Source organism: Phocoena sinus, chromosome 5 (genome assembly GCF_008692025.1).
Source record: "Phocoena sinus isolate mPhoSin1 chromosome 5, mPhoSin1.pri, whole genome shotgun sequence".
NCBI classification, from domain to species: domain Eukaryota; kingdom Metazoa; phylum Chordata; class Mammalia; order Artiodactyla; family Phocoenidae; genus Phocoena; species Phocoena sinus.
The window spans coordinates 113639740-113654724 of NC_045767.1; the positions used below are offsets into that span (position 1 = coordinate 113639740).

At 37.7% G+C, this 14985-nt stretch overlaps 1 protein-coding gene across 1 annotated transcript in view; it reads left to right on the forward strand.

Annotated features, from left to right (window-relative positions):
- The window catches only part of TTC29 (tetratricopeptide repeat domain 29), a 261315-nt gene that overhangs the window by 150839 nt on the left and 95491 nt on the right, over positions 1-14985 (forward strand). The window contains exon 10 of the mRNA XM_032632825.1: positions 13773-14001. Coding sequence (XP_032488716.1) covers positions 13773-14001 — 229 coding nt within the window. The remainder of the gene's footprint in view (positions 1-13772; positions 14002-14985) is intronic.

A 14985-nucleotide genomic window follows, 5' to 3' on the forward strand; every position in this document is an offset into this window, starting at 1 on the left:
GACAATCCCAAGAGTAATTCTGAAGGAAATATGGAAATCTAGCAACAGGTTGGCTATGTGAAAAAAAAAGGGAAAGAAGAGGAAAAAGTCTAAAAGTATCTCATTCAGGGGCTATTACTGGTGAAACGCATTCATCATAATGGACTTCTGGTTTATTTTCTCCTGACTTTATCTTTTATTACGCAGATTCTCCTTTAGAAGCAGTATGAAAAAGGCTTGTTTCTCCAGTTATAATTGCAGCTTTGATCACGAGTAGGATCTATCATTTTTGAGGGTAGTGACATTCTCACGCTGTGTTGATACACCTTGTCTGAATCTTTTTGAGAGACTGTGTATATAGTAATGAAAAGTACTAACTCTGAGACCATACTGGAGTAAAAGCCCAGTTTTTTCCCTAATAAGATCTGTGACCTGAGACAAGCTACTTACCTTCTAAACACTTCAATTTTCTCACCTCATAAGGCTGCTGTGAATGTTGACTTAATATATGGAAGGCACTTACAACAGTACTTGGCAGGGGAAGCAAGTGCCATCTATATAAAGCAGTACAGCCATTCTTAATCTCCATATCCTTATGTGATACCACACAATTCCCCTTTTCCCGAGGCTCAGAGGGTTTGAGTAACCTACGCCAGGTCTCCAAGCTTCCAGGCAGCAGTGGCATTCAAACTCATACCCTGAACCACTATAGTCCTTTATTTGCCATATAATTGATTTTGATTATTTCAGAATTATTTAGGCTTTTTAAAAATTTAATTTTATTTGTTTTTTTATACAGCAGATTCTTATTAGTCATCAATTTTATACACATCAGTGTATACATGTCAATCCCAGTCGCCCAATTCAGCACCCCACCATCTCCAGACCCCCACGGCTTTCCCCTCTTGGTGTCCATATGTTTGTTCTCTACATCTGTGTCTCAACTTCTGCCCTGCAAACCAGTTCATCTGTACCATTTTTCTAGGTTCCACACACATGCATTAATATACAATATTTGTTTTTATCTTTCTGACTTACTTCACTCTGTCTCTAGATCCATCTATGTCTCAACAAATGACTCAATTTCATTCCTTTTTACGGCTGAGTAATATTCCATTTTATATATGTACCACATCTTCTTTATCCATTTGTCTGTTGATGGGCATTTAGGTTGCTTCCATGACCTGGCTATTGTAAATAGTGCTGTAATGAACATTGGAGTGCATGTGTCTTTTTGAATTATGGTTTTCTCTGGGTATATGCCTAGTAGTGGGATTGCTGGATCATATGGTAATTCTATTTTTAATTTTTTAAGGAACCTCCATACTGTTCTCCATAGTGGCTGTATCAATTTACATTCCCACCAACAGTGCAAGAGGGTTCCCTTTTCTCCACATCCTCTTCAGCATTTGTTGTTTGTAGATTTTCTGATGATGCCTGTTCTAACTGGTGTGAGGTGATACCTCACTGTAGTTTTGATTTGCATTTCTCTAATAATTAGTGATGTTGAGCAGCTTTTCATGTGCTTCTTGGCCATCTGTATGTCTTCTTTGGAGAAATGTCTGTTTAGGTCTTCTGCCCATTTTTGGATTGGGTTGTTTGTTTCTTTAATATTGAGCTGCATGAGCTGTTTATATATTTTAGAGATTAATCCTTTGTCCATTGATTCATTTGCAAATATTTTCTCCCATTCTGAGGGTTGCCTTTTCGTCTTGTTTATGGTTTCCTCTGCTGTGCAAAAGCTTTGAAGTTTCATTAGGTCCCATTTGTTTATTTTTGTTTTTATTTCCATTACTCTAGCCGGTGGATCAAAAAAGATCTTGCTGTGATTTATGTCAAAGAGTGTTCTTCCTATGTTTTCCTCTAAGAGTTTTATAGAGTCCAGTCTTACATTTAGGTCTCGACTCCATTTAAAGTTTATTTTTGTGTATGGTGTTAGGGAGAGTCCTAATTTCATTCCTTAACATGTAGCTGTCTAGTTTTCCCAGCACCACTTATTGAAGAGACTGTCTTTTCTCCATTGTGTATCCTTGCCTCCTTTGTCATAGATTAGTTGTCCATAGGTGCGTGGGTTTATCTCTGGGCTTTCTATCTTGTTCCATTGATTTATCTTTCTATTTTTGTGCCAGTACCATATTGTCTTGATTACTGTAGCTTTGCAGTGTATTCTGAAGTCAGGGAGTCTGATTCCTCCAGCTCTGTTTTTTTCCCTCAAGACTGCTTTGGATATTCGGGGTCTTTTGTGTCTCCATACATATTTTAAGACTTTTTGTTCTAGTTCTGTAAAAAATGCCATTTTTAATTTGATAGGGATTGCATTGAATCTGTAGATTGCTTTGGGTAGTATAGTCATTTTCACAATATTGATTCTTCCAATCCAAGAATATGGTATATCTCTCCATCTGTTGGTATCATCTTTAATTTCTTTCTCATACTTTTCTGCATACAGGTCTTTTGTCTCCCTAGGTAGGTTTATTCCTAGGTATTTTATAATTTTGGTTGCAATGGTAAATGGGAGTGTTTCCTTAATTTCTCTTTCAGATTTTTCATCATTAGTGTGTAGGAATGCAAGAGATTTCTGTGCATTAATTTTGTATCTTGCAACTTTACCAAATTCATTGATTAGCTCTAGTAGTTTTCTGATGGCATCTTTAGGATTCTCTATGTACAGTAGCATGTCATCTGTAAACAGTGACAGTTTTACTTCTTATTTTCCAATTTGTATTCCTTTTATTTCTTTTTCTTCTCTGATTGCTGTGGCTAGGACTTCCAAAACTATGTTGAATAATAGTGATGAGAGTGGATATCCTTGTCTTTTTCCTGATCTTAGAGGAAATGCTTTCAGTTTTTCACCATTGAGAATGATGTTTGCTGTGAATTTGTCATATGTGGGCTTTAATAGGTTGAGGTAAGTTCACTCTATGCCTAGTTTCTGGAGGGTTTTTATCATAAATGGGTGTTGAACTTTGTCGAAAGCTTTTTCTGCATCTGTTGAGATGATCATATGGTTTCTATTCTTCAATTTGTTAATATGGTGTATCACATTGATTGATTTGCATATATTGAAGCATCTTTGCATCCCTGGGATAAATCCCACCTGATCATGGTGTATGTTCCTTTTAATGAGTTGTTGGGTTCTGTTTGCTAGTATTTTGTTGAGGATTTTTGCATCTATATTCATCAGTGATATTGGTCTGTAATTTTCTTTTTTTGTAGTATCTTTGGTTTTGGTATCAGGGTGATGGTGACCTCCTAGAATGAGTTTGGGAGTGTTCCTTCCTCTGCAATTTTTTGGAAGGTTTTGAGAAGGATAGGGTTAGGTCTTCTCTAAATGTTTCATAGAATTCACCTGTGAAGCCATCTGGTCCTGGACTTTTGTTTGTTGGAAGAATTTTAATCACAGTTTCAATTTCAGTGCTCGTGATTGGTCTGTTCATATTTTCTATTTCTTCCTGGTTCAGCCTTGGAAGGTCATACCTTTCTAAGAATTTGTCCATTTCTTCCAGTTTGTCCATTTTGTTGGCATAGAGTTGCTTGTAGTAGTCTCTTAGGATGCTCTGTATCTCTGCAGCGTCTGTTGTAACTTCTCCTTTTTCATTTTTAATTTTATTGATTTGAGTCCTCTCCTTCTTTTTCTTGATGTGTCTGGCTAATGGCTTATCAATTTTGTTTATCTTCTTAAAGAACCAGCTTTTAGTTTTATTGATCTTTGCTATTGTTTTCTTTGTTTCTATTTCATTTATTTCTGCTCTGATCTTTATGATTTCTTTCCTTCTGCTAACTTTTGGTTTTGTTTGCTGTTCTTTCTGTAGTTCCTTTAGGTGTAAGGTTAGATTGTTTATTTGAAATTTTTCTTGTTTCTTGAGGTAGGTTTGTATAGCTATAAACTTCCCTCCTAGAACTGCTTTTCCTGCATCCCATAGGTTTTAGATCGACGTATTTTCATTGTCATTTGTCTCTAGGTATTTTTTGATTTCCTCTTTGATTTCTTCAGTGATCTCTTGGTTATTTAGTAACGTATTGTTTAGCCTCCATGTGTTTGTGTTTTTTTACGTTTTTTTCCCTGTAATTCATTTCTAATCTCATAGCGTTGTGGTCGAAAATATGCTTGATATGGTTTCAATTTTCTTAAATTTACTGAGGCTTGATTTGTGACCCAAGATGAGATCTATCCTGGAGAATGTTCCATGTGCACTTGAGAAGAAAGTGTAATCTGTTGTTTTTGGATGGAATGTTCTATAAATATCAGTTAAATCTTTCTGGTCTATTGTGTCATTTAAGGCTTCTGTTTCCTTATTTATTTTCATTTTGGATGATCTATCCATTGGTGTAAGTGAGGTGTTGAAGTCCCCCACTATTATTGTTTCACTGTCGATTTCCTCTTTTATAGCCGTTAGCAGTTGCCTTATGTATTGAGGTGCTCCTATGTTGGGTGCATATATATTTATAATTTTTATATCTTCTTGGATTGATCCCTTGATCATTATGTAGTGTCCTTCCTTGTCTCTTATAACATTCTTTATTTTAAAGTCTATTTTATCTGATATGAGTATTGCTACTCCAGCTTTCTTTTTTTTTTTTTTTTTTTAAAGAAGATGTTGGGGGTAGGAGTTTATTAATTTATTTATTTTGCTGTGTTGGGTCTTCGTTTCTGTGCGAGGGCTTTCTCTAGTTATGGCAAGCGGGGTCCACTCTTCATTGCGGTGCGTGGGCCTCTCACTATCGTGGCCTCTCTTGTTGCGGGGCATGGCTCCAGACGCACAGGCTCAGTAGTTGTGGCTCATGGGCCTAGTTGCTCCATGGCATGTGGGATCTTCCCAGACCAGGGCTCGAACCCGTGTCCCCTGCATTAACAGGCAGACTCTCAACCACTGCGCCACCAGGGAAGCCCTCCAGCTTTATTTTGATTTCCATTTGCACGGAATATCTTTTTCCATCCCCTCACTTTCAGTCTGTATGTGTCGCTAGGTCTGAAATGGCTCTCTTGTAGACAGCATATGTATGGGTCTTGTTTTTGTATCCATTCAGCAAGTCTGTGTCTTTTGCTTGGAGCATTTATTAAATTCACGTTTAAGGTAATTATCGATATGTATGTTCTTATGACCATTTTCTTAATTGTTTTGGGTTTGTTCTTGTAGGTCCTTTTCTTCTCTTGTGTCTCCCACTTAGAGAAGTTCCTTTAGCATTTGTTGTAGAGCTGCTCTGGTGGTGCTGAATTCTCTTAGGTTTTGCTTGTCTGTAAAGCTTTTGATTTCTCCAGTGAATCTGAATGAGATCCTTGCCAGGTAGAGTAATCTTGGTTGTAGGTTCTTCCCTTTCATCACTTTAAGTATATCAGGCCACTCCCTTCTGGCTTGTAGAGTGTCTGCTGAGAAATCAGCTGTTAACTTTATGGGAGTTCCCTCGTATGTTTTTTGTCATTTTTCCCTTGCTGCCTCCAATAATTTTTCTTTGTCTTACTTTTTGCCAATTTGATTACTATGTGTCTCGGCGTGTTTCTCCTTGGGTTTATTCTGTATGGGACTTGCTGCACCTCCTGGACTTGGGTGGCTATTTCCTTTCCCATGTTAGGGAAATTTTCAACTATAATTTCTTCAGCTATATTCTCTGGTCCTTCCTCTGTCTCTTCTCCTTCTGGGACCCCTATAATGCGAATGTTGTTGCATTTAATGTTGTCCCAGAGGTCTCTTAGGCTGTCTCATTTCTTTTCATTCTTTTTTCTTTATTCTGTTCTGCAGCAGTGAATTCCACCATTCTGTCTTCCAGGTCACTTATCCATTCTTCTGCCTCACTTATTCTGCTATTGATTCCTTCTAGTGTAGTTTTCATTTCAGTTATTGTATTGTTCATCTCTGTTTGTTTGTTCTTTAATTCTTCTAGGTCTTTGTTAAACATTTCTTGCATCTTCTTGATCTTTGCCTCCATTCTTTTTCCGAGGTCCTGGATCATCTTCACTATCATTATTCTGAATTCTGTTTCTGGAAGTTTGCCTATCTCCACTTCATTTAGTCACTTTTCTGGGGTTTTATCTTGTTCCTTCATCTGGTACATAGCCCTCTGCCTTTTCACCTTGTCTATCTTCTGTGAATGTGGCTTTTGTTCCACAGGCTGCAGGATTGTAGTTCTTCTTGCTTCTGCTGTCTGCCCTCTGGTGGATGAGGCTATCTAAGAGGCTTGTGTAAGTTTCCTGATGGGAATGACTGGTGGTGGGTAGAGCTGACTGTTGCTCTGGTGGGCAAAGCTCAGTAAAACTTTAATCCACTTGACTGTTGATTGGTGGGGCTGGGTTCCCTCGCTGTTGGTTGTTTGGCCTGAGGCAACCCAATACTGGAGGCTACCAGGCTCTTTGGTGGGGCTAATGACAGCCTCTGGGAGGGCTCATGCCAGGGAGTACTTCCCAGAACTTCTGCTGCCAGTGTCCTTGTCCCCACGGTGAGCCACAGCCATGCCCCGCCTCTGCAGTAGACCCTCCAACACTAGCAGGTAGGTCTGGTTCAGTCTCCCCTGGGGTCACTGCTCCTTCCCCTGGGTCCCAATGCACACACTACTTTGTGCATGCCCTCCAAGAGTGGAGTCTCTGTTTCCCCCAGTCCTGTTGAAGTCCTGCAATCAAATCCCACTAGGCTTCAAAGTCTGATTCTCTAGGAATTCCTCCTCCCGTTGCTGGAACCCCAGGTTGGGAAGCCTGAAGTGGGCCTCAGAACCTTTACTCCAGTGGGTGGACTTCTGTGGTATAAGTGTTCTCCAGTCTGTGAGTCACCCACCCACCCAGTAGTTATGGGATTTGATTTTACTGTGATTGTGCCCCTCCTACCATCTCATTGTTGCTTCTCCTTTGTCTTTGGATGTGAGGTATCTTTTTTGGTGAGTTCCATTGTCTTCCTGTTGATGATTGTCCCTATTTAGGCTTTTTTTTTTAAAGGAAATAAGAGCTTGAAATTAATTTGAATGAATAAAATTACTGTCTTCAGTTCCTGCTATGGGAAGCATGCTTTCAAACAGGGCATCTCATCTCTTTTTACACCCCTCTCTCTTGCTCACCCAGGCTCATTGGCCTCCTCCCTCCCCTCCCCTCTCACTCACAATCAGAAACCCCCTTTTGTCTTGACTGTCACTCTCTTTCTTCTCTCTTCCTCCCTCATCCCCCTTGCTCTCTTCTCTCCTGCCCCTGTCTTTCTAGAACCGCTCTCTCCCTCTCGGTTGTCCTGTCCTTCTCCCCCTGGTCTCCCCTGATTTGTTGTCCCTCTTTCTTTGTGCCCCCCCCCCCCAGTCTTTCACCCCCACATTTTTCTCTCTGCTGGTTGCTCCTTCTGCCACCCTCATCTCTGTGATCTGCCCTCTGCCTCTGGTGGCTCCTGTCCTGTTGATTTTGTATTTCCTTTTGTTTGCTTTTCAGAATACAGTGGTTAAAAAAAAGAGAGAGACAAGGCTTATGCCCTTGTAAGGCTTACGGTCTAATGGGCAAGCTTATCCTATAGTGGCAGATTTGACATTTCTAGTAAATATATGAGTCCTACCTTTTAAAAAGATTGTTCTTCAAAAGTGAAGTGCAAAAAGCACAAATTGTTTTACCCTACCACCAAACAATATCCAGAACTCAGTTTTTTAGTATAATGTGGACATCAAGTATTAGCCTGTATTTTCCCAATTACAGAAAGCATAAGGAAGATAAAAACAATAAACATTTCTGAGGGGTAATATTTTTATACTTGCATTTTCTTAATTTTTTTTAACAAGAGTTTGTATCTTAACAATATATATTTTATTCTCTGATTAGTAATTCTTGAAGAAGAGTTTAATATCTAAAGCTAGAGACATGAGTAATATCCAAAGGCTGTGTCAACTACCAAAAGTTAATTTTTTTTACCAGCTTATCCTTATTCTAGTATAAAATTTGTAGGATTCCAAGTATTCATGCTCTCTTCAAATATTCATGCCTTCAAATATATAAGTTGATTCATATACCTTCATGGTTGCTTACATCTTAATGTAATAAATAGTCACTGATAAATAGTATAGTATTAAGAACATAATGCTATAATAATTTTATGACATCATAGGCTTCAAGAGAAAGCTTTATTTGATACTAAACTTATTAACATTGCATTCAGTTTTTGTGCATTACTGTGATTCTTTGCGGGTATTTTCTCAAGTCGGAAAATCTACTGATGACTTCTCAGGCTGACTCTGAGTTGTTATATCATTACTATAAGAGTATAATTTGAAAATGTATAGCTAAGTGGATTAGAACTAAGTGATAGTTATCTTTTTCTCCTTGTAATTTTGAGACAAAGTGATAGCCTTGATGACATCCTGAATTTCCTCCTAGTTCTACAAAGCCATTTCCTAGGAAAGCATTGACAAAGAGTTATTTCATGTCTGCTATTCAGTTGCTTATGAATGTTTCCTAATTGTATCAAATACCTTTGTTCCAATTTTACACCCAAACAGTTTCACAAACTATTTGCACCACACACTATCTATTAAGCTTTCCCTTGAAGGAAACTGTAGCAGGACAAAGGAGCTACACCAAGTTTTGCCCACCTGACTTTGAATCTGCACTCAGCTGTTTATTAACTGTGACCTTGGGTGAGTTAATTCTTTGATCCTCAGTTTCCTCATCTTTCAAATGTCAATAACAAGATACCTTGAAGACTGGTTATATGAGGATTAGAAATTTTAAAACATGTACATGGTACCTAATAGAGTTCCTAGCATATATTGGGTACACAATAGCACTTACCTTCTTAATATCTCAAACTCAGATTTCTCTCCTCCATTGCAGACTCATTCTCACTGCCTATTTGACATCTTCACTTAGATCTCTTCAAATGTAGCCTATTAAAAACTTAACTCAACTCATCAGCTTTCCCCTAAATTCTGTTTCTCTCCATACTTAATGTTCAGCCAGGATAGAATACCATTCAGGCATTTCATAGGCAACCTTCTTTTCTCAATCTGTGAGCTCTTCTTATCTGACCTCATACAGGCCCATGGTTTAAATACCATCCATACACTGATGACTCTCAAATTTATATCTCCAACCCTGATCTCTCCTTGGGACTCCAGACTTGTGAATCCGGCTGCCTCCCTAGCATCTCTCCCTGGATGTCTTCTAATTGACATCTCAAGTTTAATGTGATTCTTCCCTCCTTGACCTACTTCTCCCCAGTCCTCCACATCTTAATAAATGGTACCATTATCCATCAACTCGATTGCTCAAGCCAATAATCTGGATAATCTTGCTTCATCTTTCCCCTCCTGCTCCATATCCAATCCAGAAGCAAACCCTGACCTTCATGCCACCAAAACGCATCTCAAATCCACCCACTTCTTCTCTCTATCTCTGCTACTATCACCACATCTGGTTTTGACACTGTGTTTTCTCACTTGTACTATTGCAATAAGCTCTGAACCCATTTTCCCATTTCTCCTCCATCCAATCCAGTCTCCACACAGAAGCCCAAGTAATCCTTTCAAAATGTAAATAAAATCATGTTATTTCTCAGCTTAAAATACTTCCATTGCTGCCCAGTCTTCTGAGAACATAAATATAAATCCTCACCCTGACTTGAAACAATCTATATGAGATGCATTACCTCCCCCACTCCCAGTCTCTGACTTTATTGCCTTCTACTCTCCTTATGCTGTCCACCAGAGCCAAAGGGACTTTTGTGGAGTTCTTCAAACATGCTGAGCTGATTTCTGCCTGAGGACATTTGCTTTAGCTGCAATGCTTTGCGTGGACCACTCCCCATTCTGAACTTCACATTGCTGGCTTCTTGTCATTCAGAGCTCAGCTAAATGCCACAACTTCAGAAAGGTCTTCCTTGACTCAGCCCAATCAAAAGTAGCCACCAACTCACTCTTGAATACTACTTTAATTTTCCATGCAGCACTTGTCTTGTAGTTTTCTTGTTTGTGATATTTTTCTTCTTGTTGTTGAATGTGTCTAGAATGGAAGTTTAATGAGAAAAGAGACCAGATCTGCCTGTTTTTTTATTTCATTCCAATTTCTAGAAGAGAACCTGGCACAGAGTTGGTGAACAAAAATATGCGAGTTCATTGAATCGATCCATAAATTTGTAACCAATTTTATACCAGTTGAGAGTAGTAGTCTCTCACTTTTGAAATTCTAAACTTCTGTTTCATTTTTGTCCAATATTTTGGCATTTTGAAAACTTGCACTGAATCTTTAAAAGCAACTCTGATATTACTGATATTTGTCAGTCTACCTTTTAAGGACCTCTACCAACTGCCCTTATCGTACCTTTTCTGGTTTCATATTATTCATGCAACGTATTCTAATTGTATTCTTAACAGTAATTTCCAAGAAATAATATTGTTATAAGACCACAATTATCATATAAAACTGTATGTGGAAAAATACAGTTTTCTCTAGTTATTATAGTGTTATTATAATTTAAGTTAACACATCTTAAAGACATCCTAATTAGTTTACCTTTTACTATATAATCATGGAAGATGGGCCACCCATCTCACCCTCCTGATGTGATTGGTTTTTAATTGAAAATATATCATCAATGTAAAGGGGTCTAGTGAGAATATTTTAGGGAAAATAACTAGGTATAGACCCTTCATGAGATCTTTTATTCTCTAATAAGAGCAAAGCATAATCACATAGTTAAAACAATGGTAGTTCCAACACTAACACAGTAAGGAAATTGTGTAAGAAAAGAGTCTTCCCCGGTACTGAGAAAATGCCCGTTTATTTTGAGCTTGCTCATTGGACAGAGTGACAATTCAGACACTAAGAAAGATCTGATAAGAATCACAATAATGCATGAAAATTCTATGTTATAGTGTAATAATGCAAGTTTTGTTTCAACGTCTATGATGTCAAGATCTTGTCCTGATATTGTCCACCTAATGCTTATTAGTGATATTTATAACATTAAATGAAGTTTTCTCTTCCAATAAGATGCACTTATGACGTGCATAAATTCACTTCTGTATTCCCAAACTCATATTTAAGATTGCCAGGATTCATTACTAGAATCTTCTGAATTTTATAACAGCCTAGGGATTCACTGATAACAGGAACTGTGGAAAGTTGGACAGAAGCTTTAGAGAAGAGATTAAATTTCGATAGTAAACTCTTTAAGAATGAAAAATCTGGAAATACAATGCATATTAATGAAACCTCGTTCTAAAAAGGTATGTATAAAAATTCTTGCGTCTGAGAGGAACTAAGGTTGTATTTCTTAAGGGTGCCTTAAACTAGAAAAATCTAGCTTGATACCAGTTTTATGACAGGTATGTGTGTGTCTCAAGATTGAACACTAGGCACAATTTGAGGGAAGAATAGTTACCTAATTATAATGCCTAATTACCTATTATAATAATAGAAGTATTCAGGGGGAAAAGGCATTTGTTAAAAAAGATCTAATAAAAGTTATAGGCAGATGACTACTTCCACTAGCAGCAAGCTCACCTACTTGACCTTGAACTTTGTTCACTGCTGAATCTCTCTGCCTGGCATCGGCCTGGTCAATAGTAGTTATTCACTGGATGAATGAGTTTGTTCCAAAATAATAATATATCAAAATAATTCTGGAAATTCAAATATATGTCCATTTATTTATGGTCCCTAATTCTCCTAATTGAGACTCTCATCTAAAGCAATGAACAGCCTAAAGCTCAGGACTATAGCTAGAACAATAATTAGATATTTATACTTCTCTATTTTTAAAAATAGAAATGTTTGGTCTAGTCATATATTTTCATCTATTTTGTCCCATATCTTTGATATCTAACAGGGCAATCTATAATTTTAACTAGTTTTATTGTCTTCAATATTGATATTATTTCTCAATCATATAATTTGTTTCATTGACATACAAATATCTTTGAAATACTTTTATATTTTCTTAATTAAGTGATCTTAGTCTCATATAAATCCTGTTTTATGCTTTGAAATAAGAGAAAGAATTGTTCATCTCAACAAACAAAAATTGTTATTGATGTAATATAGAGGAAGTCTGTTTAAATTAGAAAATTTAATTGGAGTGAGCCATTTGAATGGTTCACCTAAATTGTCCCTGTGGGTATATAGCAGTGTTACATGTGCTGCTCATGTATGTAACATAACTGTCACATAAGCCCTACTCCTCACCTTGCCAGCAGCCTCTTTATTCAATCAGTTTTTCTGCTCTTTGGACTCTATGATTGTACAGAGATGTGTGGTTGTTGAGTATGCATTTTACCTGTACTGGCATATGGTATAAAGCTGTTTCTATGGTGTTTTTTCATTTCCTGTTCCATCATAATACATTGTGAGAAAAATGACTTGAAAGCTCATAGTAAAACATTTCTCTTCAAGAGTGTGCATACATGTTTTTGTACATATGAGAGAGCGAAAGAAAGGAGAGGGGAGGAAAGGGAAGAGGATGGACTCCTCAGGGTTATAAATCAGTGAAGAAAGGAACTTTTTCTTCCCTAGAGTCTTTACAAGTATAGCTTAATCCTAAAAATAATATCCCCTTTTTTTTTTTTTTTTTAATTGTCTTGAGTTTATTACAACCTTTTTTTTTTTTTTTTTTTTTTTATGCGGTACGCGGGCCTCTCACTGTTGCGGAGCACAGGCTCTGGACGCGCAGGCTCAGCCGCTCCGCGGCATGTGGGATCTTCCCAGACCGGGGCACGAACCCGTGTCCCCTGCATCGGCAGGCAGGCTCTCAACCACTGCGCCACCAGGGAAGCCCAATATCCCCTTTTGAGGAAGAGTTTTTAAAGGAAGATTTTTAGAAGACTTGGGGAGGTGGCAGAAGATAGTCTTTTCTCTGAGGCTCAATTTCATTATTTGTAAAATAAGAATAATATTTCCTCATAGAGTGACCTATGAAAGCTAATGACATAATACATATGAAGTATTTACCACTGTCCCTGACACTTCATAAGAGTTAGGTAAATGTTATTTATTTGTAGACAATAGCTTTTAGAAGGAGAGATGAGAATGAGAAAGAAGAAAGAAAGAAGAAAGAGAAAGGAAGAGAGAGGGAGAGAGAGAAGGGAGGGAGGGAGGAAGGAAGTAAGGAAGGAAGGAAGGAAGAAAGGAAGGAAGGAAGGAAAGAAGGAAGGAAAGAAAGAAGGAAGGAAGGGAAGGGGAGGAAACCTTGAGTTTTTGCAGTTAAAATGTTGCAAGGAACTTGGAGAAGATATAAACATTTAAATGATCTTTTGAGTTATGCTAGTGCTGTTGTCAAGATATGTTATTTCGAAATCTTGTCTTCCACATTCTTAGTCAAGAATGACATGTGCACATGGGAAAATACAAGTAATAACGGAAGAGCAGGAATATACATCCGTTTTCACTCACCACTGATTAAATGGGTTGGCTAGAATGATCTCTTGCTGTGACCAAAAACTGGTTAAAAAGATTTCATTTGGTAAATCCAATGCAACAAGTAAGAAAATTCCATCCAAATCAAAGTGAATCAGTTCACTCTTTCCCAAACTTCTTTTTTCTTCCTTATATTAGGAAGCAGAATGCTAATATTTGACCATTTTTAATCCAAAAAAAATTAAGTTTCATACAGTTCAACCTGGTAGATACACCTTTCTTGGTGAATGAACTTCAAGATATTGCATGGTTAGTAATCACAGCTTTTAAAAGGAAACTTATTCTAATAGAGGCCCTGCTTGCCATCTCTTTCTTCTTGAAGATGAACTGCTAAAACTGCTGAAGGATCAGTGTGGCACATGCCAAGGTGGGCAGACATGTGGAATGGTAAATTAAAATTAAGAAAAAATTATTTCTCTTACATTTTTAGGGATACTACAACAAAGCTTCTGAATACTTTCAGCAAGCTTTTGACACAACAGCAGAGTTAACGAACATACCTCTGATGGATGAGACAAAAGTTCATTATGGAATAGCGAAAGCTCATCAGATGATGCTGACCATTAATAGTTATATAGAATCTGCAGATCTCACCAGCCTTGACTGCCTGCTGTCATGGAAGGAGAATAGAAGTGACATTGCACCTGATCCGACTATTGGTAAGGTCTTGGTTTCTGAAAACAATTTAGATCTTTGTACCATTCTTATTGGCTAAGTCATTTTCTTTGCAAAGGTTTATTCGACCATTGGCAATTTTATTTTTATTTATTCATTACTATGTTAATGTTGGATGCATTTTTGTGCTGTATCGTACCTTCAGTGTTTAAGGGAGGTGTACAATAGTGATAGATATATTCAACTTGATAAATTACCATTTTTTCAGTTATCTTAAATATTCAACAGTAGGTACTGATCAGTTGTAAGGAATTTGAAATAGGTTTATGTTTTTAAAAATGTTCAGTGTTGTACCTTATGGACAAGAGCAAGTGTTCATAGATGCTAGTTAGTATTATACTCTTACTTTTCTGATGATAGTAAGTTTTCCTATTTTTTCTCAATTCAGGTGTGAATGTTAATTGAGAAAATATTTGGTAGTAATTTCTCTTAATTCTACTTCTTTTTTCCTACATACTTTTCTTGTGATAATTAGTCAAAATAGTCAATTAAAAACAAATAACTAGGGCTTCCCTGGTGGCGCAGTGGTTGAGAGTCCGCCTGCCAAAGCAGGGGACACGGATTCGTGCCCCGGTCCGGGAGGATCCCACATGCCGTGGAGCAGCTGGGCCCGTGAGCCATGGCCACTGAGCCTGTGCGTCCGGAGCCTGTGCTCTGCAGCGGGGGAGGCCACAACAGTGAGAGGCCCGTGTACCGCAAAAAAACCCAAAAAACAAATAACTAGAGGGGGGATGTAAGGGTCAGTTTTATGTATCAACTTGACTGGGCTCTAGTCCCAAGTTAAGAATTTCATTCATTTTTTATGGCTGAGTAGTATTCCATTGTGTGTGTGTGTGTGTGTGTGTGTGTGTGTGTGTGTGTGTGTGTGAATGGCACATCTTCTCTATCCATTAATCTGTTGATAGACACTTAGGTTGTTTCCATACTGTGGCAATTGTAAATAATACTAATATGAACATTGGGGTGTA